The 27330-nt window shown below is 45.1% G+C and overlaps 2 protein-coding genes across 3 annotated transcripts in view; one reads left to right on the top strand and one right to left on the bottom strand.

Moving 5' to 3' along the window:
• The window catches only part of nsd3 (nuclear receptor binding SET domain protein 3), a 29151-nt gene extending 13964 nt beyond the window's left edge, over nt 1–15187 (bottom strand). Inside the window, exons 1-11 of the mRNA XM_018752331.2 lie at nt 14843–15187; nt 9155–10155; nt 8815–8974; nt 8250–8404; nt 7471–8028; nt 7055–7196; nt 6630–6730; nt 6185–6230; nt 5043–5173; nt 4198–4323; nt 2204–2330 (exon numbers count right to left, since the gene is read on the bottom strand). Of these exons, the coding sequence (XP_018607847.1) occupies nt 2204–2330; nt 4198–4323; nt 5043–5173; nt 6185–6230; nt 6630–6730; nt 7055–7196; nt 7471–8028; nt 8250–8404; nt 8815–8974; nt 9155–10111 (2503 nt within the window). The 5' untranslated portion in view covers nt 10112–10155; nt 14843–15187. The remainder of the gene's footprint in view (nt 1–2203; nt 2331–4197; nt 4324–5042; nt 5174–6184; nt 6231–6629; nt 6731–7054; nt 7197–7470; nt 8029–8249; nt 8405–8814; nt 8975–9154; nt 10156–14842) is intronic.
• A 2136-nt stretch (nt 15188–17323) lies between these two features.
• On the top strand, nt 17324–26755 carry letm2 (leucine zipper-EF-hand containing transmembrane protein 2). Of its 2 annotated transcripts, none has more exons than XM_018748067.2 (11): nt 17324–17422; nt 18676–18738; nt 18884–19319; nt 19512–19655; nt 20800–20937; nt 22084–22287; nt 22780–22899; nt 23163–23282; nt 24167–24271; nt 24394–24456; nt 24927–26755. In XM_018748067.2, the coding sequence occupies exons 2-11, from the start codon at nt 18698–18700 to the stop codon at nt 24978–24980; spliced, it is 1425 nt and encodes a 474-aa protein (XP_018603583.1). In that variant the 5' UTR covers nt 17324–17422; nt 18676–18697; the 3' UTR covers nt 24981–26755. The 2 variants fall into 2 exon arrangements, with proteins under 2 accessions (XP_018603583.1, XP_018603592.1); XM_018748076.2 differs by having other exon boundaries at nt 17325–17422; nt 18552–18738.
• The last annotated feature ends 575 nt before the right edge of the window (nt 26756–27330 follow it).

Genomic DNA, 27330 nt, shown 5'->3' on the forward strand with positions numbered 1-27330 from the left:
CAGAGGAGTTCATGGTCGGCTCAATGACTGCAAGGTGCCCAGGTCCTGTGGCTGCAAAACAAGCCCAAATCATCAGCTCTCTACCACCGTGCTTGACAGTTGGTATAAGGTGTTTGTGCTGATATGCAGCGTTTGGTTTTTGCCAAACGTGGCGTTGTGCATTATGGTCAAACATCTCCACTTTAGTCTCATCTGTCCGAAGGACATTGTTCCAGAAGTCTTGTGGTTTGTTCAGATGCAACTTTGCAAACCTAAGCCGTGCTGCCATGTTCTTTTGAGAGAGAATAGGCTTTCTCCTGGCAACCCTTCCAAACAAACCATACTTGTTCAGTCTTTTTCTAATTGTACTATCATGATCTTTACATTACATTTAGCAGACGCTTTTGTCCAAAGTGACGTACATCTCAGCAAAAGTACAATTTATGCATTACATTAAGAGAAGGAGACACAGCTGCAGACATGAAAGTCTCAAGCAAATCTAGTTTGTTCTCTACTACTTGCTGCACCTAGGTTCATCGTTCGAGTAGGTGCATAAGACACAGGATAGACAAATCCCGATACCCTCCTACCAATTTTTTTTTTTTTTTTTTTAATATTATAAGATACACAAATGAGCAAGTACAATGCCAGAGTAATGGGTGAATAAAGGTTGTATCTGTGGATGCTTATGGAGTTGCAATGTGTGAACAGTTACACCAGAAATGAGCTGGAGGGATCTTGGGCGAAGTGGATCTGGAAAGGTGGGTTTTCAGATCCTTCTTGAAAAGAGACAGTTTCCGCAGTTCTGAGTGACAGGGGAAGGTCATTCCACCACAACGGACCCAGAACCGAGAACCTCCGAGCTTTGCCTTTCGTGCGCGGGACCACCAAGCGAGCAGAAGTAGATGAGCGAAGGGGCCTGGCTGGGGTGTACCGGTTGATTAAGTCTTGTAAATAACTGGGAGCAGTTCTATTGAACTTTAACATTTAACATGCTAACTGAGGCCTGTAGAGTTTGAAATGTAACTCTTGGGTTTGTTGCAATTTCTCTGAGCATTGTACGGTCTGACCTTGGGGTGAATTTGCTGGAACTTCCACTCCTGGGAAGATTGGTAACTGTCTTGAACGTTTTCCACTTGTGAATAATCTTCCTCACTGTAGAATGATGGATTTTAAATTGTTTGGAAATGGCCTTATAACCCTTCCCAGATTGATAGTCAGAAACAATTGCTTCTCTAAGATTGCTGATGTCTTTCCCCCTTGGCATTGTGTTACCACACACCTGAATGCTCCAGACCAGCAAACTGCTGAAACTTTGGCTTTTATAGAGGTGGTCACACTTGCTGATGATCAGTTAATCAAGGGCATTTGATTAGCAGCACCTAGCTGCTACTTACCCTCTTAATTCCTATGGAAGCAGTAAGGGTGTACTTAGTTTTTCCACACATGGCTTCTCCACACACACACACACACACACACACATTTTCAGAACCGCTTGTCCCATACAGGGTCGCGGGGAACCGGAGCCTACCCGGTAACACAGGGCATAAGGCCGGAGGAGGAGGGGACACACCCAGGACGGGACGCCAGTCCGTCACAAGGCACCCCAAGCGGGACTCGAACCCCAGACCCACCGGAGAGCAGGACCCGGTCCAACCCACTGCGCCACCACGCCACCGTGCCCCCCATGGCTTCTCCATTTTGGCTTTATTTTTGTTATATAAATCATTTATATGTGTATATATTTACATCAGAAGGGTATATGTGGCTTTCGTTTCCTTACATATGGGTACAATGAAGAAGGTTTTCCTGCCGAAAAGCAGAAAGTTCCCGAAAACACTTTCTATGTCGCTCTGTGTAAGAGGTGGCATGCACAATTATAAACAAATGTTTATAATGTAGGATGAATTCTTCCTTTACGTTAGTCCGACAGTATTCATGTTATTAAAACCGTTTATATGAGTGTGGCTGCATGGCCATCACTCCGTTTCTGTAAATAACACCAATAAAAGCACAGTTTTGATACACACCCTGTGTACACATTCAGTCCTGCTCCCTGGAAAAAAAAGAAAAAAAAAAAGTGTGGAATTTGGTGCTACTGCAGTAACACAGGAATGATTTTCCTCACAGGGATCAGAAAAGTATGATCATTATGATTATATTTAGTAGAAATTACAGACACGTAGGGTAGCCCATTAACTGGTGAATGAAATAAGAGGCCTACCTGCTTTACACTCAGCACATGTGAAGTGCCCTTCGGGGGGGGGCAGCAGGCCTGTGCACTCTGGGTGGAACAGTCGGTGGCAGTCGCCCTCGCAGCACAGCAGGGTGTCTCCGAAAACCTCGCAGATCTGGAAAGTTCCAAGGAGTGGGACATGACAACAGGTAGAGGCTGTCTTATGAAGAAGGGCACATTGTACAGAATCCTCAGCATTCCTCCTGTGTGACCTTCAACGACACTCTGCTCGATGCAAGTATACCACGCTCTTATTTCTCTTCTTTCTCTGTAGTTCAAACCGACAAGCAGCACAATGGTGCAGCAGGTAAGGCTGATGTACCCAGCTTCTGAGATGCTGGTATAGGTTTGAATCCGGCTCAGACTGTGTGCATTACGCAGAATGTTCGCCTATGAAATTAACATATCAAATGTGTTCAGTACTAAATCTGGTAACCATTTGGCACTAACAGAAGTTTACATTACAATTATTTAGCAAAGACATTTCTCTGAAGCAGCTTACAATATTAAGCTACCTACAGAGCTGTGTAACATCACCACAGCAATTCAGGGTAAATAACTTGCTCAAGTGCATTACAACAGTAAGCAAGGTTTGAACAAACAACCTTCAGATACAAAGGCAGCAGCTCTAACCACTACACTATATCCTGTTCTTGTTGAATGTGTAATATATATTTTGAATAACAGTAAAGCCAGACAGTTTTTCACTCAGCTTAGTGGTAACTCCTGTTGGAAGCAGCAGTCTGAGTGTGAAGATTAGAGACAGCTGGAAGCGTAGTTGTTAGCGCTATTGTCTCTGGATCCAAAGGTTGCAGATTTGATTCCCACCTCCACTTATAGCACCCTTAAGCAAGGTACTTACCCATTCCAGTAAAAAAATTACCCAGTTATACAAAAAAGTAAATAACTGTAAGGGGATTTGAAGAAAAGCATCAGATAATGAATAAATGTAAGATTACCCTGCATACCGGTGTACTCACTACACACAGACCTGTATTTCATATAGATTCTTCCCTTTCTCTCCTCTTTCCTGCCCCAGCAGTGGCCGTGCCATCTCCTCATCCTGGGCCATCCCTGTCTCTCCCTCACACCTTTGAGTCGACTCTGTCCGCTGTCTCCCCCATCCACACCCTCGGCTGCCTTCTCACCCCCTGCAGCACATCAGCTGCCCTCTGGTTGTTTCTCCGCTGCCTTTCCCCTTCTGCCTCCTCCACTCTCAGATTGTAGCAGGTGCACACTTCAATCTGGCCTCCCTCTCCTGCAGATACCATCGACCGTGCGTCCGCTCAGCGTTTGCGACTCCCTCACCATCACTGCCCAGCATCTCCTCCATCTCCTGCATGACATCTCTCTGCTTTTCAGACACATTCTGCTCTGTTCTCTTCCGCTGCTGTGGAGAGCTGAACAATGACCTCGCTGTTCTCGCCAACCTGGTGGCTTTGGGGACTCAAACGTAACATAAATAGTTGTCAGGAAAGGTGCTGCACGGATCTTGCAGTGAAACCGGACCATCTATTGGGGAGTTCAAAATTAAAAGCCTTGACAGCATCACCCTGCTTTGTTCATCCGGCCTGAGGCCAGCAGTACCCCCTCTTCTTAGTAAGACTTTCTTTTCCCCTCTGGTATGCAAAGCTCTTGATATGGATAGCTGGGGCACCTTTACTCTACGCTAAGGTAGTAGTACAGTAGTAAATGCCTCTCTCTCGCAAGTCTCCTTGTTTGCATACTCAGCTGAGGGACGGCCTTCTCTAGACACTGCTTGCGTGGTGTGACGCAGCTTCCGCTTCCTGAAAAGTGAACCAACGGTGCCCTCTGGGATATAAACACATTTGGATGTTATTTGGAATCTTTTCCCTAGTTATTGCATTGGTATTATTTTTTCTGCTGCTTTGCAGTTCTATGAAATTAGGGTGTAAATCCTTTAGGAAGGCACTGTGGAAACACTGTCAACACGTGCCTTGGGGGAGATCCAGAGGGCCCACCTGACAAACACTGTCCTTCTTGGATGTGCTGCCACCTTGCCTGGACAGGCTGGAGTCCACAGACTGCGCATCAGAACCATCGGCGTCGGTGGCTGCAGGGCTGTCGGAGCGCTTCCCAAACGTGGCCTGTGAGTGCAGGGGGTCGTGGGAAGATTGAGGGACGCAGATGAACCATGCTGTCAGAGCACTGTCACGCAAAAGCCTATGACCAGTTAGAACACAAAACTTTGCTTCATCTTTAAAACACGTAGCCATTCATCACTTCCATTATTACTAAGGCCCAAGATGAGGGATTACATTACAATCAGCAACTATTCCAGTAGGAAAAAAGTCCTCCTGGACAACAGAAACAAAACTTCCTTCTGCAGATTCTCAGTCATTCTATTGTATCCAGCTGTTGTGCTGCTGTATAAGATGTCCATCAAACTCATGCTGCAATAAATTATATGTAATTGAGCTGTTTACTGAATAAATTACATCATTTAAGTTGTTTTAAACAGAAACCATTAGTTCACTTGCTATAACTTGGAACTGACACAAAATACCAGATATCAAGTATGAGAGTTAACAGTTTTGTCTCCTAAATGTTACCTAATTTACTATACTGATCAATCCATGAATTAATCAGATTCAATATTAATTTATTCTGTTATAATTTACATACAATCATAGAACTTTTGGATAAATGCCAATATCAGATTTTCAAATATCCACCTTATAAGCTTTTTACAGCAAACTTGTCTTGATGCCCAACATGCACTAAGGGCTATTCAATGCATGGAAAAACATTAAGTGGGGAAATGGGGTGATGAGCAGGTCTGGGATGAGCTGAAGGAAACCCTCACCTGTGGATCGTTGAGGCCCCGGGAGTCGGAGTCAGAGGTATCACGGTACTGGGAGCTGGTCATCTCCACATCGGTGGAGGCCCGGCTGCGTTTCTTCAGGGGCTTGCAGGAGTCTGAGATTTCACTCGCACCTGTGGATGGGTGTGGAGTTGGGAAGTGTGGACAGTTCCCCTTTCAGCACCCTGACACTAACAGCAAACACAAGTCTTCTCTGCTGCTTCTTTGTTGTTTTGTTGGTTTTTTTTAACACATTTTTGGAACGATTAAATTGTTTTGCAGCAGAAGGTGGCATAGTCACTGAGAACATCCTCTTGTAACCTGAAAGCTGCTCGCGAAAGTTCTAGCCCCTGGCCTACTGTAGCACTCTTGGGAAAAACACTTGAATTACTTTGAATTTTCAGGTCGCTTTTGATGAAAAGATTTGTGAAGCAATGACATAACAATAAAAAACAATATTTTCGTTTGCTACTGACCGTGAGGAGCATATGTTCCAGCGACACAGCAACAGACTTCCTTACACAACTGTGAGTAAAGCGGCGGCAAAAAAAGCCGGCACTTTGCACTGCGGACGATCAAACATTGTTTACTGTGGTACTAAGGCACCGGTTTGCCACAGTCCCCCCTTGAGAGCTTTTTATCTGGCCAAAAGTCAATGCCGGTGCTCCCAAAGCTCTTCCCTAATTTTTTGCAGTGCCCCCGGGCAGGCAGTGGGCAGTGCTGCTGCCACAAAGCGTCCTACCAGTGTGTCTGGGCTTAGTCAGTGCTGGATTTGTATGTCCTCCCCATGTTAATGTGGCTTCACATTAACTGATTAACTGATCCTAAATTTCCCTTAGTGTATGAATGTGTAAATGAACATGTGTGTGTGTGTGTGTGTGTGTGTGTGTGTGTGTGTGTGTGTGAGAGAGAGACCCTGCATTAAGATAATGAGTTATCAATAATGAATGAAGGAACTAGGGAATCTCCAGCAACATTTCAGAAATAATTGAGTAATTAAGTCGATTATTTGTATACGAATGAGCAACATATTCTGCTAATATACCAAGGATCTTTTTACTTCAGTAACCATGGTAAAGAAATTATTCATACAATAGCATACTTTTTCATTGCAAAAGTAAGGAAATAGAGGGGTATGAAAAAACCTTTTTGTAATCCTGTCTTCAGAGTATTCTGGGGAACAGATTCTGCCTGGAGAGAAAGAGAACAATGAAAAAGTAGCAGCTCTACTTAGATAACGGCTCCAAATAATAACAGAAGCTTGAGCAGCACAGTCCTGCTCATCTGAGCATTCAACTGCAGCAGTTTTTGTAAGCAAATTTGACACTGTGGATCTAAGGACCTGCTTTGCCTAAACATGAAGGACAATAAACACTGCAGGAGGCACAAGTGTAGAAACAGGATGACAGAGGTGCAGACCACCCAGCTTGTAGAGAACTGTTGTTAACCACCACTACTACTTCTTCCCTCACACTTTGTAGCTCTAAACCAAGACTGTACGGAAGTTAACTGCTGAAAATGAGAGACAACAAGAAAAGCAGTAAATCTCTCCCAAATCACACCAGGGTAAATGTCAGTCTGGAGTCCTACCTGCTCTTTCTTTACCTTCTTCTTCACCACAGGTTCTGAGCCCTTCTCTGACTCAGAGCGGCTTCGGATGGACCTGCGCTGCTGCTTTCTTTCCAGAGGCCCTGTGGGCATGAGCACAGATTACACTGCTCGTTCTCAAGGCCCTGCCCCACAACATGGCATCTAACCCCTCTTCCTGACATACACCAATCCACAGGTCTGTTCAAACATCCCTCAACATTACTAATGAGTGTCGAACTCAAGCACCATACACCGAAATGACACCAGTAAGGAATACCTCAGCAGTAACTCTTCACCACACTTTCTACCGCTGTACTTGTTCCTCATCATGCTTCAAGAGTCAGAAACCTCTGAAAGGTGTCACACGGTGCCAGTGTGTACATGAGAGGTACTGGTGTGGCTGTGATTTCTATGCAAGTTCCTACCTGAATGGGATACCTGACTGCCTGCTGGGACCTCTGATGTTGCATGCTGAGACAGCACCTGCTCGCTCCTCCGCCCAGCTGGAGAAAGAGACGCTCCCTTCTCCTGCTCCCTGAAGCTGACCTCAGCTTTGTCCCCAAAGCCCTACGGCACAGGATCATAACTGGATCAAATACCCCAGCAAAATGGCTCTGCCAGGAGGTGTTCAGACATCTAGTCGTAGGGTTGTGACTTCCATTGTTTCTAATTGTATCTGCAGATACTTTTAAAGACCAGCACAAGACATTCCATGTTCCAATCACTGACTAAATTAATGAAACTACAGGAAGGCTTTTATTCAGGATCACAACTCGCAACTGTTGGTAGAGGGAAAGATCATAAGATGGCGGAAGGCAGAGGAAGGCTTGGAACACCTTACCACAGGTGACACAAGGGACTGGCCATCTTGCTGCTCCTCACACTTCAACGCGTGGGATGACAGGCTCTTTTCTTGAGTGAGGGGCCAGTCACACTTTGTAATCTCCACGTTGAGCTTCTTCATGGTGACAGACAGAGGGAGCAGCTTGCGGGCGGCAGCCGTCCTCCAGGCCGTTTTCACTGGGGGAGGCATTTGGTGGGGATCCACGGACACCTCGGAGGCTTGGGGGCTCCGCTCACTCTCACCTTTGAGCGGGCCAGGGGATGAAGGCTCTTCAGCACTGGCTGCGCTGCATCGCCTCCGGGGCTGCTGCCGACGGGGTAGTCGAGCCTGCCCAGACTCGGCCCCTTCTCTCTCCCCAGCGCTACCCCTGGACCGCCGTGCCCTCCGCGCCGGTTTAGTTCCGCTAGGTGCCTTAGGTTCTGCTGGCTCCTCGTCCACGTAGATGAAGGTGTAGGTGTCAATGCGCTGTTCTCTTGTCATCTGCAGGGCGTCCTCAGCATGACCAACTCCCACCTCCCACTGAGCACGCTCCCGCTGAGGCTGGGGCCTCAGGAGCTGTCAGATCAGAAGGAGCTGTCAGAAATCCCTCAACACCATGCTTGATTCCACAAACCTTTCCAAAGGCTTCCACTTGCACTCTTGCGACTTCAAGACAAGGTTGTAGTAATTTACATAACACAATGACTTGGTATTGGGAGGTGTAGCTACTGAACAAAGTCCTATAACAATTGTAACATTGCCCTCACCCCTTGCTATGACCTCATATCCATGCGTACCTTGTGTCTTTCCGCTGGGTTAGTGGTCTTACGCAAAGTCTCAGCCTGCAGGTCATCATACTGATGCTGGCCTAGATAAACCACCACCCTCTTCTCGTGGATCCACGCTCTCTCGGGGACACTGCTGAAGAACTGCACGTGATACTCCTGGTGACCTAGGAAAGGGGGCAAAGTGAACTACACCAGGGCTGTCGTCCTAGCTATGGCTCTGCAATCCAGCAGCATCTGAGTCTCTCTTGACCACACTGAGGTACCAAGACGAGAGAATGTCAAACACGAAAGTGATGATTAATTGAGGTTAATCAATAACATTAGGCTGGAGAAACCAGTTTCAAGCAGTTCAAAGTCATTGTGTCCTTTTCTGAAGTACATACCAATATGTTCGTACAATTTGTTCCAAAAGTGTTATCAAAAACATTTTTTGGTCACTGTACAACAGCATGAACACACATAACAACTGAACACACTTTACTTCTGCAACAGTCAAACTGCAAAGTTCATGGCATATCAGATTTAGGAAAAGAGGATGACTTAGATGTTGACTGACTGTAGTGTAGTGGGTTACCTCGAGTGTTTATCCTGGTGTGGACGTTCAGCTGTGGGTCATTGGACACCATGCAGGGCCACCAGGGGTATGTCCCTACCTTGGCCCACACTAAGTCCCCCACTTCAAATTCTGCACACCACTTGGTGGCTGGGCCAGCTGAAGGATCATGCTTTTGGATCTGAATACAAGAAAGCGATCATTAAGTACTGAGACCAAAACACTAAACAAAGCCATAGCCTAACAAACTCAAAATATCAAACACCGACACTAGTTCCTACTTTGGTAAAATGGACAACTAAACCAGCCAATAAAGCCACACGGTGAACTTGGAGCGAGAGTCAAGAGGAAGAATGCTTACCTGTTGCTCCTTGGGTTCATCCTTGATTTCTGTCTTGGGAACCTTAAGGCTCATGCTTGACACCTCCTGCCCAGGTTCAAGAGGGCCAGGGTTGGCATCACATGGCTGACCGTGGTCAGAGGCTGCTTCCAAAATAACTCCCTGCTGCTCCTCCCCCTGAAGCAAGTTGTGGCTCCTGCTGCTCCGTTTCCTCCTTTCCTTCTTGCGCTCGTGCCGGCGGCGAGACGCCTCCCCAGCCTGAAGCTCACGGAGCAGGTCTCCACAGAGGGAGGATTCAAACAACTCGCGTCCATTCTGATATGTCTTGATGATCTTCAGCTTGATCTCAGGGGAGCTGGTCTTTTTAGGAGTAGGCTGGGTGTCTGGCACCAGGGGGCGCAGCGGTGCACTGTCCACTGCTGACGGCGGAGGGTGGGACGAGGGGAGCAATAAGGGAGGTGGAGGCGGCAAAACAGGGGCTACAAGGTGAGGAGGAGGTAGCTGGTGATGGTGGGCGGCAAGTGGTAGTGGGCTCTGGGGTTGAGCATTGGGATGGTGAGGATGGAGGAACTGGTGATGATGAGAAGTGGGTGTGGTGGGTGATGGCGGCTTCTCATGTACCACTGGGGGCCTCAGCACTGTACCGTCTCCTGGCAGAAGACAGTGGTCCCCGTAGCCACGAACAGCACCATATCCATTGGCAGAGCCATTAGGGAACTGTGGATACAAGGAGTACTTGGCCGTGGGGTCATAAAAGCCTGTTGGGTAGCCATTGGTGACCCCGGGCAGGTCATCAGGGGGGTAGGAGAAGCTTGACTCCAAGGCCGACTCATAGGCGGAGGGGCCCCCGTCTTCGCCTGCATCGCTGCTGGCATCGTATGCATCCTCCTGCCGAATGTTGGCCGAGTCAATAAGCTGTGGCGGTTGCTGAATTGTGTTTCCCATGATCCCTTGCATGAAAGAGAAGGAGAAATCCATTGTTCTGCTCCAGCATCCTTAAGTTTCCCTTTCTCTTACAGGGCCTAAGAGAAGGGAAGAAAAGAAGAAGAAAAGCAATCTCTGTTTAATTGAAGCAAAGGATTTCAGTAAGATAATACCTTGTGTTGCTTTCCTTGTCATGGCTTAAGGTTCCATGTCTAGCACTGGCTAGATCTCAATTACTTCTACTTCATAAAAAAGTTTTTGCAACCAACTTGGTAATCAGTAACATTTGCCAAATGATTATTTAAAAATGAGAGAAGAGATTTTTGTTCACAGCTGATGATAACATCTTTCATTTCTTACATCCAATACCTTTGAATCCACAGCATAGGCAAGCGGCACTTGTCCCATGAAAAATTGAAAATATTCTCGAAAAACCTTGGATGGGCTGAGATCCCATCCAAGGTGTACCCTGACTAGCCTCACAACCTGTGTATCCAGGATATGCTCCGGACAACTCTGACCCTGACTTGGACATGAGGTAAACAATAGTGGGGGGAGGGGGGTCTCATACAGCTGAGCTGTACCTACATATTATTATCACCAATGAGAAGATGAGAGGATGAATGCAACCTGAGTGACATGTCACTTCATGGCTGGACCAATAAAAGAATGATTTTTCCCTGTGACACATGAAACAAAGAGAAATTGAACTGAATGAGAATGCTTGAGTGAGCAGTCACATTAGTACATCCTCGTATAGCAATATTTCCAAAACAGGCCTTGTATGTCAAAGGCTTCAGATCAGCTTCTCAAGCTGACAGAAAACAGACCCTCATGACCAGTTTAATGAACTGCACTGCATAATGTGAACCAAACAACAGTGTTTACCGCCAAGCTGGAGATAGTAAAATGTAGCGCCCCCTTTTCCTTTGCCGTGGGTCTGCATGACACTGGCATAAGGCTTGATTCGGCTTAGTGCATTCTGATTTAGGAAGCCAAAAAACATCTGCTATCACCATGGGACAGTTGATAGTGTACTGGTTAGAGCTATTGCCTTTGCCTCCAAAGGTTGCAGGTCTGAATCTCACCTCTGGCTGAAGTACTTGTGAGCAAGGTACTTACCCTAAAATTACCTAGCTGTTCAAATGGGTAAAATAATTGTAAGTTGCCTTGGAGGAAGGTGTCAGGTAAATGTGCAAAGTATTTTATAATTATTGATTTAACTGATGCTTTTCTCCAAAGGAACTTGTAATGATTTGACCCATTTACACAGATGAATAACTTCATTGGAGCAAGTTAGGGTAAGAACCTTCCTCAGATATACTACAACTGGAGGTGGGAATCAAACCTGCAACCTATGAGTCCTAAGACAGTAGCTCTAACCACTATGCTACCAGCTGCCCTCTGAAACATTTGACTTTTTTCTTTTAATATTTTGAGGTTTAAACTCAACAGCTATTTTTTATTGTAACAGTGGTGCACTGTTAACAATAATTTAGATTTTAAGTCCATCTACATAACACTGACTTATTTAATGTTTAATGCTAAGCAGATGCACATTCAAAAATACATGTGAACATGTAAAATAAAGGAACATCTGACTCCAAGTTCTCACTACTACTAAATACTACTTTTACTTTAAACTACTTTTCTCTTAATGTAATTCATAAATTGTACTTTTGCTGAGATGTACATCGCTTTGGACAAAAGCATCTGCTAAATGAATGAATGTAAATGTAAATACTACAGGAGATGCCAAAAACAAACATACACAGGTATTTAGCCAAAACCCCATATTTACTTAATTTCTGGCACACAATACAAAAAGAATTGTACTACAATTTTTTTTCCCTTTTTTCACTCACTCATTATCGATAACTGCTAATCCAAAGCCAGGGTCACGACGATCAGGAGCCCATTCCAGTAGCAAAGGGCACTAGGCCAGGTAGGGTACACCGTGGACAGAAGGCCAGTCCATCGTAAGTTAGTCGCACAGTACAGGCAATTTAGAGTCACCTGTTTGCCAAAAACATGTATCCTTGAACTGTGGGAGGAAACCAGAGCACCTTGAGGAAACCCACACAAACATGGGTAGAAAAAAGCAAATTCCATGCAGCGCAGAATAAACAGAGGTCAATCTCACGCCTAAACAGCCCAGGCTCTGCAAAGCATCCATACAAAAAAACTGCACCACGATAGCACCCTTTTTTTTAAAAAACAGTGTTCTTTTAAGCTGATCAAATTTGAACACTGCACTGAAAAAAAGCATTCAACTGCTCCCCTGTTCAAGCATCTGCAATATTTATGCATATATCACCTTTTATCATGTAAAGCATGTTTACTGCATGTCTGCATGGTTTAAAAACCCAAATGCTCCAGGGGTTTATGTGGTTTCTTTGAGGTACATGTGAACATCTGACCTTCAGAAGTATAAGAGACCAGTTCTCACATGTGCACAACACACACTAATAACAAAGCACTTTTTTGGCTACTTTTGTTTGTCCACTTTTTCAGGCTAGATGTGAAATTTAGTTTGTTATTACAGCAGTGCTATACAGCCAGTGTTTCGAAGTAACGTACCTTTATGAGGCGCACTAATGTAAAGTTTTACTCAGCAGTACAACGCCAGGGCCGCTCCTGAGATTTGAACTGCCCTTTTACGGGTCACAAACCAGTGACATAACCTGTGGTGTTAGAAACAGTGCTGTGGAGTTAGAAGCTATTGGGTTACTGGAGTCGGTAAAAAACGTACCTACTCCAACTAAATGTACCGTACATACTGGCGTATAAGTCGACCCCCAAAAATTAGAGGTGTAATATAAGTTTAGGCCTATATTCGCCAGATAAACGACCCCCAAAATAATGTGCAACTTTTGGGCAGTGCTTCAGAGTCGGAAGCAATTATTGTGTTACTGGAGTTGGCAAAAATATGCCGACTCTCACTAAATGTACCGTATATGTCGGCGTATAAGTCGATCCCGTGTAAAAGTCGACCCCCCCAAAAATTAGAGGTGTAATATAGGTTTAGGCCTATATAACTTTTGGGCAGCGCAGTGGAGTCGGAAGCAATTGTTGGGTTACTGGAGTCGTAGTCAAAGGTTTTAGGTACCGACTCCACAGCCCTGGTTAGCAACACAACTTGGGCATGTAACCACTCGAAGTTTAGAGTAAAAACTGAGGTAAAACTGTAAGGGTGTGGGAAATGCCTCTCGAAGGGCTGTTAAGATGGTCTGACCAGACGGGCCCTTATGTCCTTCAGAGCAGCCAAAGCAGCGCTAAGCTAATTTAGCACAAGACCAAACAACAGGTCACAAAGCAAACGTTACTAAGGAGGGTCAATGAATTTTGGAAAGTCGTCGACTTTTCGGCCAAAAATGAAGCAAGACGCGGCAGGCGCGGCTGGGTTTGGCGAAACTTTCCTGTCAGGTTCTTTAACCACACACTGATTTGCGGAACTTGCATTTCCTGGGAGTCCATTTTTCACAGAGCAACTTCAACTCGGTTATGTGTGACATTTATACAAAATTAAACGCAGATTGAACCTGACATATTCCCCAGAAACACACAGAAGAGGTTGTGTTGTTTCACGTCAACACACACTTCACTGCAGGCACTAATTTTCTCGGGCAGGAATTAATTTTTCTCTTCTGGCGAATTGCAAAAATAGGAAGCATGCAATCTAGGTAACTACAAATTAAAAGAGCTGTAACGCCCGTACACCGCTACTGCTCTGCGAAAGGGTAATTCGTAAAAAAAAAAGAAGAGCAGAGGTAGTAAAGGGGCTCGAAAAACCCCGGTTCCCATTGTTGGACCATTTGGTGTGGGATACAAAAGAAGAGCTTTCTGAGCATTTGTGATGTTCCAGGGCGCCGCGCGACTCATTGAGCAAATGGGACGGAGCGCAGTTACTGTGCAACTGCGGAAAAACGAACCCCGAACGGGCGAAAGTCGCGCCTCGGCGCACGCATGATTACCTGTCTCATTAAAACAATACGGGCGCGTTAGTGGAAAACGGCTACAGTGGCAGTTTTCAGGAGTCCTAAATCGATGTAAACAGTGCTCGGGCGTCATTCTCGTTATTAAATAACTCAAGGAGAGTGAGCCGAGCTCGCACTTTTTCATTGATAAAACTGCTGCTGGTGAACGGCAGCGCGGCCAACATCTGCACACGAAAGACTTGGGGGCTGAGCGCAAATTCATTCAGCTCACAGAAGCCTGCTGATGTTTAACAAAAATCTGGACGGGAAAGAATGCACATATTAGTAAATGTTTGCACAAAAAGCACAACGTGTGAGGGAAAGCCGATCAGAGCGGCAGTGTCAGACGCAACGTGCGATTTATCGGGAATTTATGGAGCAGCTCAGTCCCAGCAACTGCGCTCCTGCTCCTTCTCCTGCTTCTGCTTCTTCTCGGTCACTATGAACGTGTGCGCATCGGGTATTTACGGCGCGATGACGTTACATCGGTCCGCCGCTAAATTATGCGCACGGTTTAAGGCAACGGTTTAAAGAGCTAATTAGCGCTGCGTCGTTCAATTAACCGTCTAGAAGGACATGCAAAATAACGGAGTAACACCGGACCGCAAAGGCTACGAAAGACCAATATGGCTGCCATTGCCCCTTTAAATCAAATTGGCCGGATTATACCTCCATCGCTGGCTGCTACAGCACAGAACCGGGGCAAAACGAGCGCATCAATTAAAGCAGGCATCGTGGTGTGCAGCGGCGCGATATATCGATCATGGCACTCGATTCGAAAATACGAATATAATAAAAATGCCAGTACCTTCAGCGTGTTCCATTATAAACAAATACACCCAATATCTGAGCCTCCTGGTGCAATGTATTTTTTTTCTAAAAAAAAAAAAAAAAAACAGATACAACGAAAGCGTGGAGTCACACAGTGAAGGTATCTCCGACTGCTCATTCAGTGCATTGATTTAAAAAAAATCAGGGGCAATATTCAGTCATTTCTCAGTCTCCATGGCTGATGGAGAGGTCGCAGATGTGGGAGAGGGCCTAGTATTTTGCGGGATGTTGGAGCGGGTTTTGAATAAATCTGGCTCCTATGTATTTTAATGTAAGTGTCTCCCTCTCTCCCTCTAGCTGTAACAAAAGCTCCCTGCTTCCAGGGCCCCGTCTCCCTGCTCAGCGCCAAAATAACACGCTCCCCATTGGCCGTCATGCATCTGCAAGGGGCATGCTGGGAAATGTAGTCTTTAACCATGAACGAGCGCAAAGCGAAGGTTTTTGTTTTTATTGTGCAAATATTGAAAACAAAGATGGAGATTTTCCCTGGAGATTTTTAAAAGGATTATCAGTGCCTGCATCTGATTACAGTCAAGTTGGATACCATTTATGAACGATTTACTCTTTCTAATACCTTGACAACAATCAGACGCAAAGTACAATTTAAATTTAAACTTACTGCAGGAAATTACAATGTTAGCATATATTTGAAATAATGTTATATAAGTATATATTAACATGTCATCATGTTACAAGAAAATATTTTTTTCCAGTTTGAACTACTGTTTTTTTTTTTTTAAAAAATGTTAATGTAATAACATCTTCAGTGTTAAATGTAAAAGCTTAGCGTTATAAGATGCTTTGCACTGGCTATATGAAATGTATGTTTAATGAGTAAACGGAATAATATAAATAATATTTTACATATATAACGTAAATTAACTACACCATTACTAGATTTATGTTAATTCATTTTTGAGTGTTCCTGGATTTGGAAGATTTGACTACAAATGTCACGGTTCATGAATAAATGCACATTTTACTTTTACTTATTTTGCAGGCTTTTATCCAAAAGGACTTACAAGGAACACTAAGTAATATTTACCCAACATCTTTTCACCCACAATGCAACACACACTCCGTCACACACTATGGGCGATTTTAGGTCACCAAATCACATCACGCACACGTCGACTGTGGGAGGAAACCCGCAAGAACATGGAGAGAACATAAAAATTTCACACACACTGAGAGGGTATCGAACCCACGTCCTCTCGCACTGCCCAAGTGCGCTGAGACAACAGCGCCACCCACTGAACCACCCTTGGCTTGATTTTCTTTCCAATAATCAGAGTATACATAATGGAACTCGGGTGTAAATATAAACTTTAAAAATTAAAACCTTTTAATTGTACTACTGAGCAACACGTAAGAAACATCAAAGAGATGATTGATTGATTTATTGTTTTACTGATTGATATTCCAGGGGTGTCGAATAGGATTATGGCTCCTGCTGCTGTATATTTTTGATATCAACAAAGAGAACGTCCAGCAAAGTGAGTAAGCGCTATTCATTGCCCTTGCAAGTCATTAAGACTATACAAACCTACCCTCCTAGTGCTGTAAACGCATTAAATGTTCGTTAGTTAGGCTGCACGGTGGCACCCTGCACGACTGTTACTAACAACTAATACAATCTGAAAAAAAAGTGCATCAATTTAAAACATAATTCTCATTCATAATAATATTTACTGTTATTATTATTATGACGGGGTGCGGTGGCGCAGTAGGTTGGACCACAATCCTGCTCTCCGGTGGGTCTGGGGTTCGAGTCCCGCTTGGGGTGCCTTGCGACGGACTGGCGTCCCGTCCTGGGTGTGTCCTTACGCCCTGTGTTACCGGGTGGGCTCCGGTTCCCCGCGACCCCCTATGGGACAAGCGGTTCTGAAAGTATGTATGTATTATTATGACTTCTGTTTTTAAACCAGGATTTTGAACATTTTGTGTTTCCTCCACCAACACGACCCTTTTTTACACTGACTGAGTTCAATGGTAAGCGTAATTCATCTGCTCCGGTACCTAGTGGAGAATTTTTTTTTAATTTAATTTTCAATTTCTTTTCTTTTTTATAGGTATACCTACGAATAAAACGGCGGCAATATTAATAGAAATCGCTTCGCAGCCATCCAGTCACCGTGCGCAAACATACGAAAGATTGCAATGATTGGTTCAGAACCGGCCAAAAAAAAAGTAGAAATACCGCCAGTAACCAGATAGAAAGGCTAAAGAGAGCAGGGATTGGTCTCTATCTCACCATTAAACATGCTCATAAAGACGAAGACGAGCAGTGATTGGTCCCTGTCCCATTATTACGCCCCCTCAGAAATACGACTACGGCAAGGATTGGCATCAATCCCACAATTACGCATGCGCAGTAAAACGAAGACGAGCAGGGATTGGTTGATAGTTTTGCCGGGAGGCGGTTACCTACTCGCCTGATCGACTGCGTCAGCAGCTACTAAGTTTGTACGACGTGCAGTAACCTCGGCTGAGTAACTGCCGGCGGCAGAGCGGTTGGATGGATTTGTTGAGCAACTAACCTCTGTAAAGAACACTGGTACGAAAGATGCTTTTAATTAGTCCTTTTACTCCGGCGAATATATTCACATGAACTGAAGACTTGAAGTTGAATGCCTATGCTGTCGTGTCTCCAACGAACGACTCGACTGTGGGACAGATTGAGTCATTCAATTCGGACTCCGAGACGACGTTAGAAATAGTCTACAGTTCGAATGGTAACCGAAGCAGGGGGACAGTCCTGAAGGAACTCGATATATTTATTCATCCTTCGCAAACGCGGCAGAGCGTTGCTGCAGTTCGTCGTTGTTTGTCGTGGCTTTTTTTTGTCAGCCGTAGTGACGGGACCGCGGCCATGTCACGTGCCGTATCATCATTATAGTTGCTTCAGCTTATCACAATTTAAGATGTAATTGTAACCCACGACGACAGCGGCTGAGAACCTGCCTGTGCTGTTTTGAGTTGTTTGTAAGATCGCTGTGGCTAGCGAGTCTCTCTCAGGTCCTGGGAGTACAGCAACACGCCGGTACCGAGTGTTTAAGCCCGCAGGCGCAGTGTCCTTTAAATTATGTATCTTATGTTATAAGAGAAGTGCTCGCTCTTATAACTCTGCGCTTATGTCAGTTCGTACAATTGGCTCAAATATTAAGTGCGCCTGTAGTTGAACCGGCAGTAACAGCGTAGGTTCTCCTGTCGCCGTCACTGTGACGTCACATCCTGCACGTGGGTCCCACTTCCCTGACGCGTGTCTCTGACCTCTTGTTGTGCAATTGGAGGAGGTAGTGCAGAACTTGTCATTATGTCATTATCATCACACTAAATGTTTTTATTCTGTTACATTGTTTCTGTTCATGACCCTTATTACAACAATTAATTTAACTCATGCTTTTTCTCCAAAGACACCTAGTGTTAAACTACTTAGTTATCCATTTGTACAGCTGCATAATTTTACTGGAGCAATTTAGGGTAAGTACCTTGCTCAAGGGTGCTACAGCCAGAGGTGAGACTCGAACCTGCGACATTTTGGTCCAAAGGCAGCAGCTCAAAGCACTACTCCACCTGCTGCAACTTTGTTTGTTGATGTCTTACCATCTGTGGTGCTGCGTCTAATCTGACAGTCATGTAATTGCCACCCTGTGCTTTTTTTTGTGTTGTCGCGTTGCTAAAAGACATCTTGGACAAAGGTGTGGCGATAATGAGAATCGGTAAAATCCCAGTGTTGTTACTGAGGCACCGGAGATGCAGGCGGACGTCTTCGTGAAGGAGCTCGCTGAACTTGCACTGTTGTTTCAGAAAAGTGTGAGGTGCGCACACCATGGCGGCATCCAGCTCCCACATCTTGTTTGCTGTGACAAGGTAAAAAGGAAATTGACATTTTTTGTACTAAGTTATGTAATAATAATAATTTAAACTTTTTTCATTTCTATTGCTTCCCCTAAAGGTCCCATTGTTAGTGTGGATGTCTTATGTATTGATATAGGATGTGGTTTTGTGGTTGCAGGGGAACCTGCTTGTTGTCCAAGCGGCATGGCTGCACCTCTCTCTCCTCAGTGGCCTGTGTTAGGTACCACCAGGAGCTAACCAGCAGGCCGGTAATTCCCGTCGTGGCCCTCAAGTGGACGCACCCTTCTTGGGTCCGGATCCACATCAATCTGGGCTGCACGGGGACTCGGTTTCTCCATAGCTCCTGTGCCTGGCTCCAGGAAGTCAAGGAAAAACCACAGGAGGGTGCTTCTGTCCCACACAGCCCTGTCCCCACTCCTCCTTGTGCTCCGGAGACAGCAGTGGTCAGAAAGTCCCTCGGCCAGAGGGTGGTGGATGAGTTGAAACACTATTACCATGGGTTCCGCTTGCTGGGGATTGACACCAAGGTTGCTGGCAGGATGGTGTGGGGGCTTCTGCACGGTCAGCAGCTCAGCAGGCGGGAGCGGAGGAGGGTACGTGAAAGGAAGTGTCCTGTTGTTTACCCTTCAAGCGTTGATAATTCCCCTGTTATGCTACAGTATTCCCTGGGTAAAGTGCAGTGTGATAAAGTTTGTTTGCAGCACTGTGGCCCATGGCCTCTGAACACAGCCTGAGGCTTTGCTGTGTTGTGCACTCACCCTATACCTCGCTTTCGTCCTTCTCAGCTGATGAGGACGTGCGCCGACCTGTTCCGCCTCGTCCCTTTTACGGTCTTCGTTATCGTGCCCTTCATGGAATTCCTGCTGCCGGTCTTCCTCAAGCTCTTCCCTGAGATGCTGCCCTCCACCTTTGAAACGGAGTCGAAGAAGGTAACTCCTCAGCGTATGCGAAAGTTTGGCTTTCAGCAGTGTGGTGGTTGTGCACTGCAGAATTTATTCTTTTTGAATGCTTTTGGGGGGATTTTTTTAGGCTCTTGCTCATTGCATGTCTCGGTGTCTTGCATATTTATAGTCTCTCGGATAAATAAGTTCAGCATGATAGACAGGACTCATTAGAGAGAAGGTGGCTGGAGTAGCATTTGATGTACACAGATCGGTGTGTAACAGCTTTGTCTATACCGTGCTCCCGACACTGAGGTGTTTGTGGTAAATTACATGTGGTATCTCACTATAGTTAACGGACTCTGCGTATTGCGAAGGGTGTCAACCGTAAAACCCGTAGGTGTGTTGATCTTTGCCCTGTATGAGCTGGGCTGGACTGATAAGAGGCAGAGGCACCAAGAGCCCTTCTAAGTCATGTAAAAACAGTCTGCTGCAGTCTTGATGTGCTGCTTGAATGGGAAACTTTGTCAGTATCGTTACGAAAACACACAACCTGTGCTTTCTAAGGCCTTTTTAAAGTCTCTGAGGTGGGTGTTGTTACATGTTCATGTCCTCAGCCTGGTCTCATTACATAACACATCTCCCTAATTGGTCACTTCCTCAGTCCTAAAGGTAGTTCAGTGCAGTGTGAGGAGTAATGAGGTCACATCTTGGTTATTTACACTTGTTGTGCTGAGGTTGTGTGGGACTCCCCACACAAATGTGTGCTGGAGGTCAGAGAACTGGTCTGCAACTGCGTTTGAAGAATGACCACAACATGAAAAAGGGAAGCTGACACCGTTTCTCAGAGACTGGAGCAGTCTTTGTACAGGGTACCATTATGTTGTTGTTGTTTCATTCTCGTTAATCTTTATTGCTGCTCACTTGGTCAGATACAGCACACTTGAGAAAAGTCGGTTGCGATATACCATTGAATGCAGCCTTACGAGGTGAACGAATAAGATAATTTAACCTGTCATTGGTGTATGCTGTAGCCTGGTGATAACTTTTTATTGTTTTTATTTGGCAGTTGGTAGTTTAGCGGTTAGAGCTGCTGCCTTTGGACACAAAGGTCCCAGGTTCAAATCGCAGCTGTAGTACCCTAGAGCAAGGTACTTGCCTGAAATTCAGTTTCTGTGTCCTCGCTCTGCAGGAGGAGAAGCAGAAGAAGGCGCTGTCTGCCAAGCTGGAGCTCGCCAAGTTCCTGCAGGAGACCATCGCTGAGATGGCAAGGAGGAATAAGGCCCAGGTGGGCAACGAGACACAGAAATTCTCCTCTTATGTACAAAAGGTGAGTTTCCAAGTGGGTCTTTAAGGTGTCTTTCAACTTTGAATTATTTTTTTAATAATTTACCTTTATTACTTAGCAGCTGCTTTTCTTGAAATAGGTGAGGTTTGGACACAAACGTGAAAAGTACAGTGAATTTGTCTTGTATCACTATATACACCAGCGCACGTTACACTGGCAGTTGTGTATAGAGGGGTTTTTTGGAAGACGGGTAACACAGCACATGTTTACCAAGCACGTTAGAGATCTTTAATCCCACCTGGGAATTTTCAGCCCCAAATCCGTGGCAGAGAACACACTTAACAGCTCTTCTCCACTTGTTTGGGTCGTTGCCCAGCTTGCGGACAGGGCAATACCACAGCAAGTGAGTCACCCTGATGACTAAAATGTTTATCAAACTCTATGAGCTGGAACTTGACAGCTGTACTTTAATAAATAGCTGCACTTAGCCTTGTGTCGCAGCTATGAATAGGAGTGCGGTAGTAACATCACGTCACATCATGTCTTTCAGTTCCACCTTTTGTTACGTTTGTTACTGGTATAAAAATAATCGTAATTTATTTTTGTACCTCCCCGTTGTCTAAGGTAAACGTCAGTCTTGCCGCTGACACAGCATTACCCCAAATATAACAATCAAAAAAAAATTTCAAAATTCAATGTCCTGGCCTCTGGGCATAGAACTCAAAAGGTACTGTTTAAGCTAAGGAAATCATACTGTATTTACTAAGTAACATTTTAAATGAAAGATGGCAGAAAACATGTCGATTACACAGAACGCACGGTTTATTCATTTAAATGATGCTTTTCTCCAAAGCGACTTGGGAGCAATTCAGGGGAAGTTTGTTGTTCAAGGGTACTACAGCTGAAGGTGGGGTTTGAACCTGTGACCTTTGGGTCCAAAAAGAGCAGCTCTAACCACTGTGCTGCCAGCTGCTTACACGCAAGCTTACCGAAATGTTATTTTGATGCAATGGGACGAATTCGTTTAGGCGGGATACCTTTGTCACCAAACCCATACATTGGGCGCTATGTTGACAACTGTTTTAAAATAATTAGCTCTTTGAAAAGCTCTTATTTGTTTAGAGTACAGAGTAGGGCTGGTGGGTGGTACAGGGCTGTGACGTGTGTGTCTTTTCGTGTGTCGTGCAGGTGCGCCACACAGGCGAGCAGCCCAACACCAAGGACATTGTGCGGTTCTCCAAGCTGTTTGAGGACGAGCTCACGTTGGAGCACCTGGAACGTCCTCAGCTGGTGGCCCTCTGCAAGCTGCTGGAGCTGCAGCCCATCGGCACAAATAACCTGCTGCGTTTTCAGCTGCGGCTGCAGCTGCGCACGATTAAGGCGGATGACGAGGCAAGGGGCCGTACGGCACGACGGGTTGTGGGAGGAGTGTGTTCATTTCTGAAGTAAAAGTACACTCACCACCCAGGTTATTTACCGTGGCGGTGGAATCTCAAGTTCCACGTGGCCTCGGCGGCAGGCGTATCTCAGAAAGCCAAAAATGTGCGGAATTCCACTTTTTGATATTTTTCCCCTCAAAGAAACGAGAGGTCGCTGGCGTGAAGCTGACACCGTAGAAGCAAAACGTACTTAAGAGTGTGTTTACATCATTTTGCCACAGAAACTGCTGTTCTGCACAGTTGAAGCAATATGTAATATAAAGTTGATATGAAGTCAAAGTAGTTACTGAAACTGTTGCATCATGAAGCGCAACTGGTTTTACGTGAATTAATGTTTCTGATTTGCAAGGAGAGCATAAGTTCTTGAAGCTGCTTTATGTTTGCATTTGAGGGTTTGCTGTCGCTCATCCGTGTCCTGAGCGATCGCCTCTGTCTGTGTGCGCAGTTGATAGCCTCCGAGGGCGTAGCCTCCATGAGCGTGTCCGAGTTACAGGTGGCCTGCAGGAGCCGGGGGATGAGGTCTCTGGGGCTGACAGCGGATCAACTCCGGGATCAGCTGCAGCAGGTGAACGTCATGCTCGCCTCTACTCTGTTCCGTCCCTTTCCACAGAGTTTCTTCTTTCTTTCCCATATTTTTTTTTTTTTTTCTCCTTCACCTTCCTCTTTATGCAAAAGTCACTTTGCCTTTAAAAACTACTTAGAGTTTTTGACTGGATTTTGTTTCAAAGGCTTAGTATAAAAAGTGCGTGTGTGCGTATAGTAATAAGCGAAAGTAAAGAAGAGACTAACTGAAGGATATTTTCACCCTTCTGGGTACATTATACTTAGTGGGTGGATCTGCACCTGAAGGAGAACGTGCCACCGTCCCTCCTGCTGCTCTCTCGGGCCATGTACCTGACTGACCTCACACCCAAGACCCCTGTTATCCCACCTGTGCCCAAGATGGAGGTGAGGATCATGAAATGCTGAGAAATGGCAGGATCGGTTTACCACTCGGCGTCAGGCAAGGGGCTCGTGCATTCAGAGAAAAACAAGGCCTTGAACCAAGTTTACTGCTTTTAGAACAATTGTCAGGTGCTGAATTTATTCATTTATCTGACACTTTTCTCATAAAGTGACTTACAATGTTAAGGTATCTACACCCATTTATACAGCTGGGTAGTATTACTGGAATAATTTAGGATATCTACCTTGGTCAAGGGTCCTACAGCCAGAGGTGGGATTTGAAGTTGCAACCTCTCAGTCCAAAGTCAGCAGCTCTAACTGCTATACTACCAGCTGTAGGGAAGTAATGGGTAAATCTGATTGTTTTAGCACACATTACATTTATTCATTTAGCTGCCACTTTTCTCCAAGGCAACTTACAACATTGAGGTTATAATTATTTACTAATTACAGCTGATTTTTTTTTTTTTTTAAATAAACTGGAGCAACTTAGTGTAGGGTACTATAGCAGGAGGTAGGGATTGAACCTGCAACCTTTGGATCCGAAGGCAGTAGCTCTAACCACTACGCTACCGGCTGTTCCCGGTATTATTATGGTGAATGGGCTGTTATTTTGTGCTGTATCCCACAAGAATTATGTGGTGAATCTACCATCTGAAACTTGGCCTTCACGTGCTGTCAGTCCCTGACTCCCCACATAGATTGGAACTCTTGTTTAAACAACAATGGAAAAAGTACACAATCTTAATGAGGTAAATGTACATGTGAATAAATTGCACATGGTGTCAGTAAACAGTAAACAAGTGTTTTATTAGTGATGGTCATAACACCCAGATACAGGACTCAGTGCTCAGGTACACATGTGGCAAAAGAACTGTGTGTTGTAGGTTACACCCCCTGCCCCCGAAAGGGATGCTGCTCTGCGGGAGGAGTCCCCATCTGCTTCTTTAGATGTGCTGGTGGACCCTGCTCCTGTCCTCACAGAGAGGAAGGTGAGGAGAGCTTCATCTGTACTGCCACACACCCCACTGGTCTTGTTTAAACATGTCACACTAATTAGTTGTTTTTTAAAATCCATTTGTTTGTCTGTGAACCTGTTACTTGCAATTTCCAGGGAGAGGAACTAGTGAACAAACCCATATCAGACATGCCCCCGACAGCTGCACAGGTGATACAGGTAAGACTTTTAGTCGGGGGGGGGCACATGGTAAATTCATGCGTTTTGAGGTTGTTTTACGTACCTAATCTATAACTGAACAGCAACAAACTATCTAAACAAATCAGTCGATTTGGCAGGTTTTGATGATGATGATGATGATGATAATAATAAAAAATACTTGTTTGTTTCTGGACCTGAACTGTAATCTACATTTACTTAGGTGACCTTTTTTCTCCAAAGCCGCTTACAATTATTTACCCATTTATACAGCTGAGTAGTTTTATTGATGCAATTTAGAGTAAGTATACTCTTACAGCTGGAGGTGAGATTTGAACCTGCAACCTTCACATCCAAAGGTAGCAACTGTAACCACTACATCTCCAGCTATAACCACTACTGGTGCGCTTTGGTTTCAGCTACAAGTGGAGTTGAGGAAACGAAGCTGTTTTTGCAAATCAGGCCCTTTGAGCTTTTCCTGTCTCTTTCAGGCTAAGAGTGCAGAAGCGGCCCAGAAGTCCAAAATGAGTGCCAATGGGATGTGAAGTTAAGGTGGGAGCTCTTCCGCCCACTCCGTGTGCTGCTATGTGGAAACTTCCCTCCTTCTGCAAACTCCTGGAAAAGGGGGTCGGACCACCACTTCTGGACTGATCTCAGCTCCTGTGACCCCCCCCCCCCTACCCTGAGAAGTACGGGGATCTTCACTGGGGAGGTGGTCCACCTTCAGCCCTCCCATCATTCACCCGGGTTTACTGTGATGGGGAGATGTGCATCCAACAGCCCAACGGCATCATTGTTCTTGCACTGCTGCTTTTCAACGCAGCTGAAATGCAACTTTCCTTTCTGAGATTATGCAAATAAGGCCGTGTTCACAATCTTGAGTATTTGTGAGCAGTCTGAAGAAGCATCTTTTGCTCTCAGTAATCAGTTGGACCTCTTCTGGGGAAAATACACTGTATTTGTGCTTCCCCCCCCATACTGATGTCTTGCATTGCCAGCATGTTCCAGAACTGCTGGTTTGCAGACGAGATCTTTTGTAAACTTTTTTCTCTTTTTTTTTTTTTTTTTGCACACCTGTGGAGGTGCACGTTCCCCCCCCCCCCTTCCGAGGAAAGGATTCAAAGTATAGCAGCTACAGCCCAGAGCTTCCTGTGGAAAGACATGGACTGTGGCAGGGCCCATTTTTACTGTGTTTGTACTGTCAGAGGTATTCTGTAGACCTGCCTGCTAATAATAACTTTTTCTGTTTCTCTTTGTCTTCAGACGTCTCGTATGACACTCTGCTGTGTAGAACGTGACCTCACATTTTTTAAAATTTATCTTTGGATTGAGGAAAAAATCAACAAAATTTTACATGGATGCTGCTGTTTCCAAGGCCTTAAAGTTGTTGCGGATTGTTTGTTGGACAGGGAGCTTCGGCTTCCCTCTCATGGCAGGGACTTGATACATTTTTTTTCCAGTGGTTTTTAAATGCCAAATACATTTATATAACTATATGCAGTTTTTTTAAATTCCTCATAAGTCAGAGTTCTGTGGTGCTCCTGCCCTTCTTTACCTCATACAGTGTGCACATAGTCAGAAAGGACAAACCCCAAAGTGTTAAGGTTCAACCTGCGTGCTGAATTTTTATTTTATTTTAAGCCCTAGGTGCTGGAAAAGCACCCAAAGAAGTGTCTAAACTTGAACACAGAATCATGTCTGCGGTCATCTCCAAACTCGTTACGAAACGAACTGATCAGATTGTATGGAAGTGCTGTTTCCTTCTACCTTTTTCCTTTCTCTTGCACGTGGTATTATTGGGGAATTGTTTGGATAACTTGTTTTTAACATGCTGACAGTGGTGCTGTGTATATCCTCTGTGTGTGCGAATATTGTATATGCATTTTTTTTTTTTTTTTACAGGAATGATTTTTGGATTTCCTAAAGCTCTTAACTGTAAAGGCTATAAACAGACCCCGGTTGGACTGTGTTTTGACTCTTTCCGGACTCCTCTTGGTCCTACGCAGTTCTCCTGAAACAGAAAGGCCTTCCCAAACAAGCAGGTGCCCAATTGAGTGGTTTCTGTTTGTTTTAGTGGTAAAATGAGAAGTGTTATCGAGCTATACATTTGGATAAAGTTTCCTGTGTAAGTGTGTCCTAGTGTTAGACATAAATAGGAGCACCTTTAGTGAACCGAATATCAAATGTGGGATGAACTTTACGCATGCCCTATAATGTACTTTTTTGTTCCGAGCACAAAGATGTGATGAAGAATGATGTTGCCGCCAAATGCAAGCGAGCAGCTGTGCAGAATAAAGAGCACCGCGTGTTTCAGTTCACACTGCGTCTGTGTTGCTTGTGTGTCTCCTTTCTTTGCCATTTTAAGTATTCATTCATATTTCATATGTCCTGCTGCAGCTACAGGATTTGCACGCGAGTGCCAGACGGCAGCCCTTGGCCGATTCTTACCCACAATGCAACGCTTCCAGTGAATATTTGCAAGGGCTTCCAGGAAGCTTTGCTGAAAGACCCTCCTCCCCTGCCCTGTTGCCTTTACGCATGGCTGAGAGCGCCAGTGTGCTCTCCCTCCGACTGTGGTTGAAGAGCCCCGAGAAGGCTGCGTGACGTGTTAATCTTTTTCTAAATCTCTGCAGTAGGAAACATGCATGATGGCAGTGGAATGTCACATCTGTGTGTGTGTGTGTGTGTGTGTGTGTGTGTGTGTGTGTGTGTGTGTGTGAGTGAGAGTGAGAGTGAGCATCACTATCGCTTGTATTTCATATGCTCAACAAAGTGCTGTTTACACAGAGTGAGCAACAAGCCGGGAAGGAAAAGAAATGTTATACAACCGATGGCTCATATATTATCTTAAATAGCACCTGATCACCCCCCAGCTGGATTAGTCCCTAAACAAGT

The sequence above is a fragment of the Scleropages formosus genome, chromosome 6 (genome assembly GCF_900964775.1).
Source record: "Scleropages formosus chromosome 6, fSclFor1.1, whole genome shotgun sequence".
NCBI classification, from domain to species: Eukaryota; Metazoa; Chordata; class Actinopteri; order Osteoglossiformes; family Osteoglossidae; genus Scleropages; species Scleropages formosus.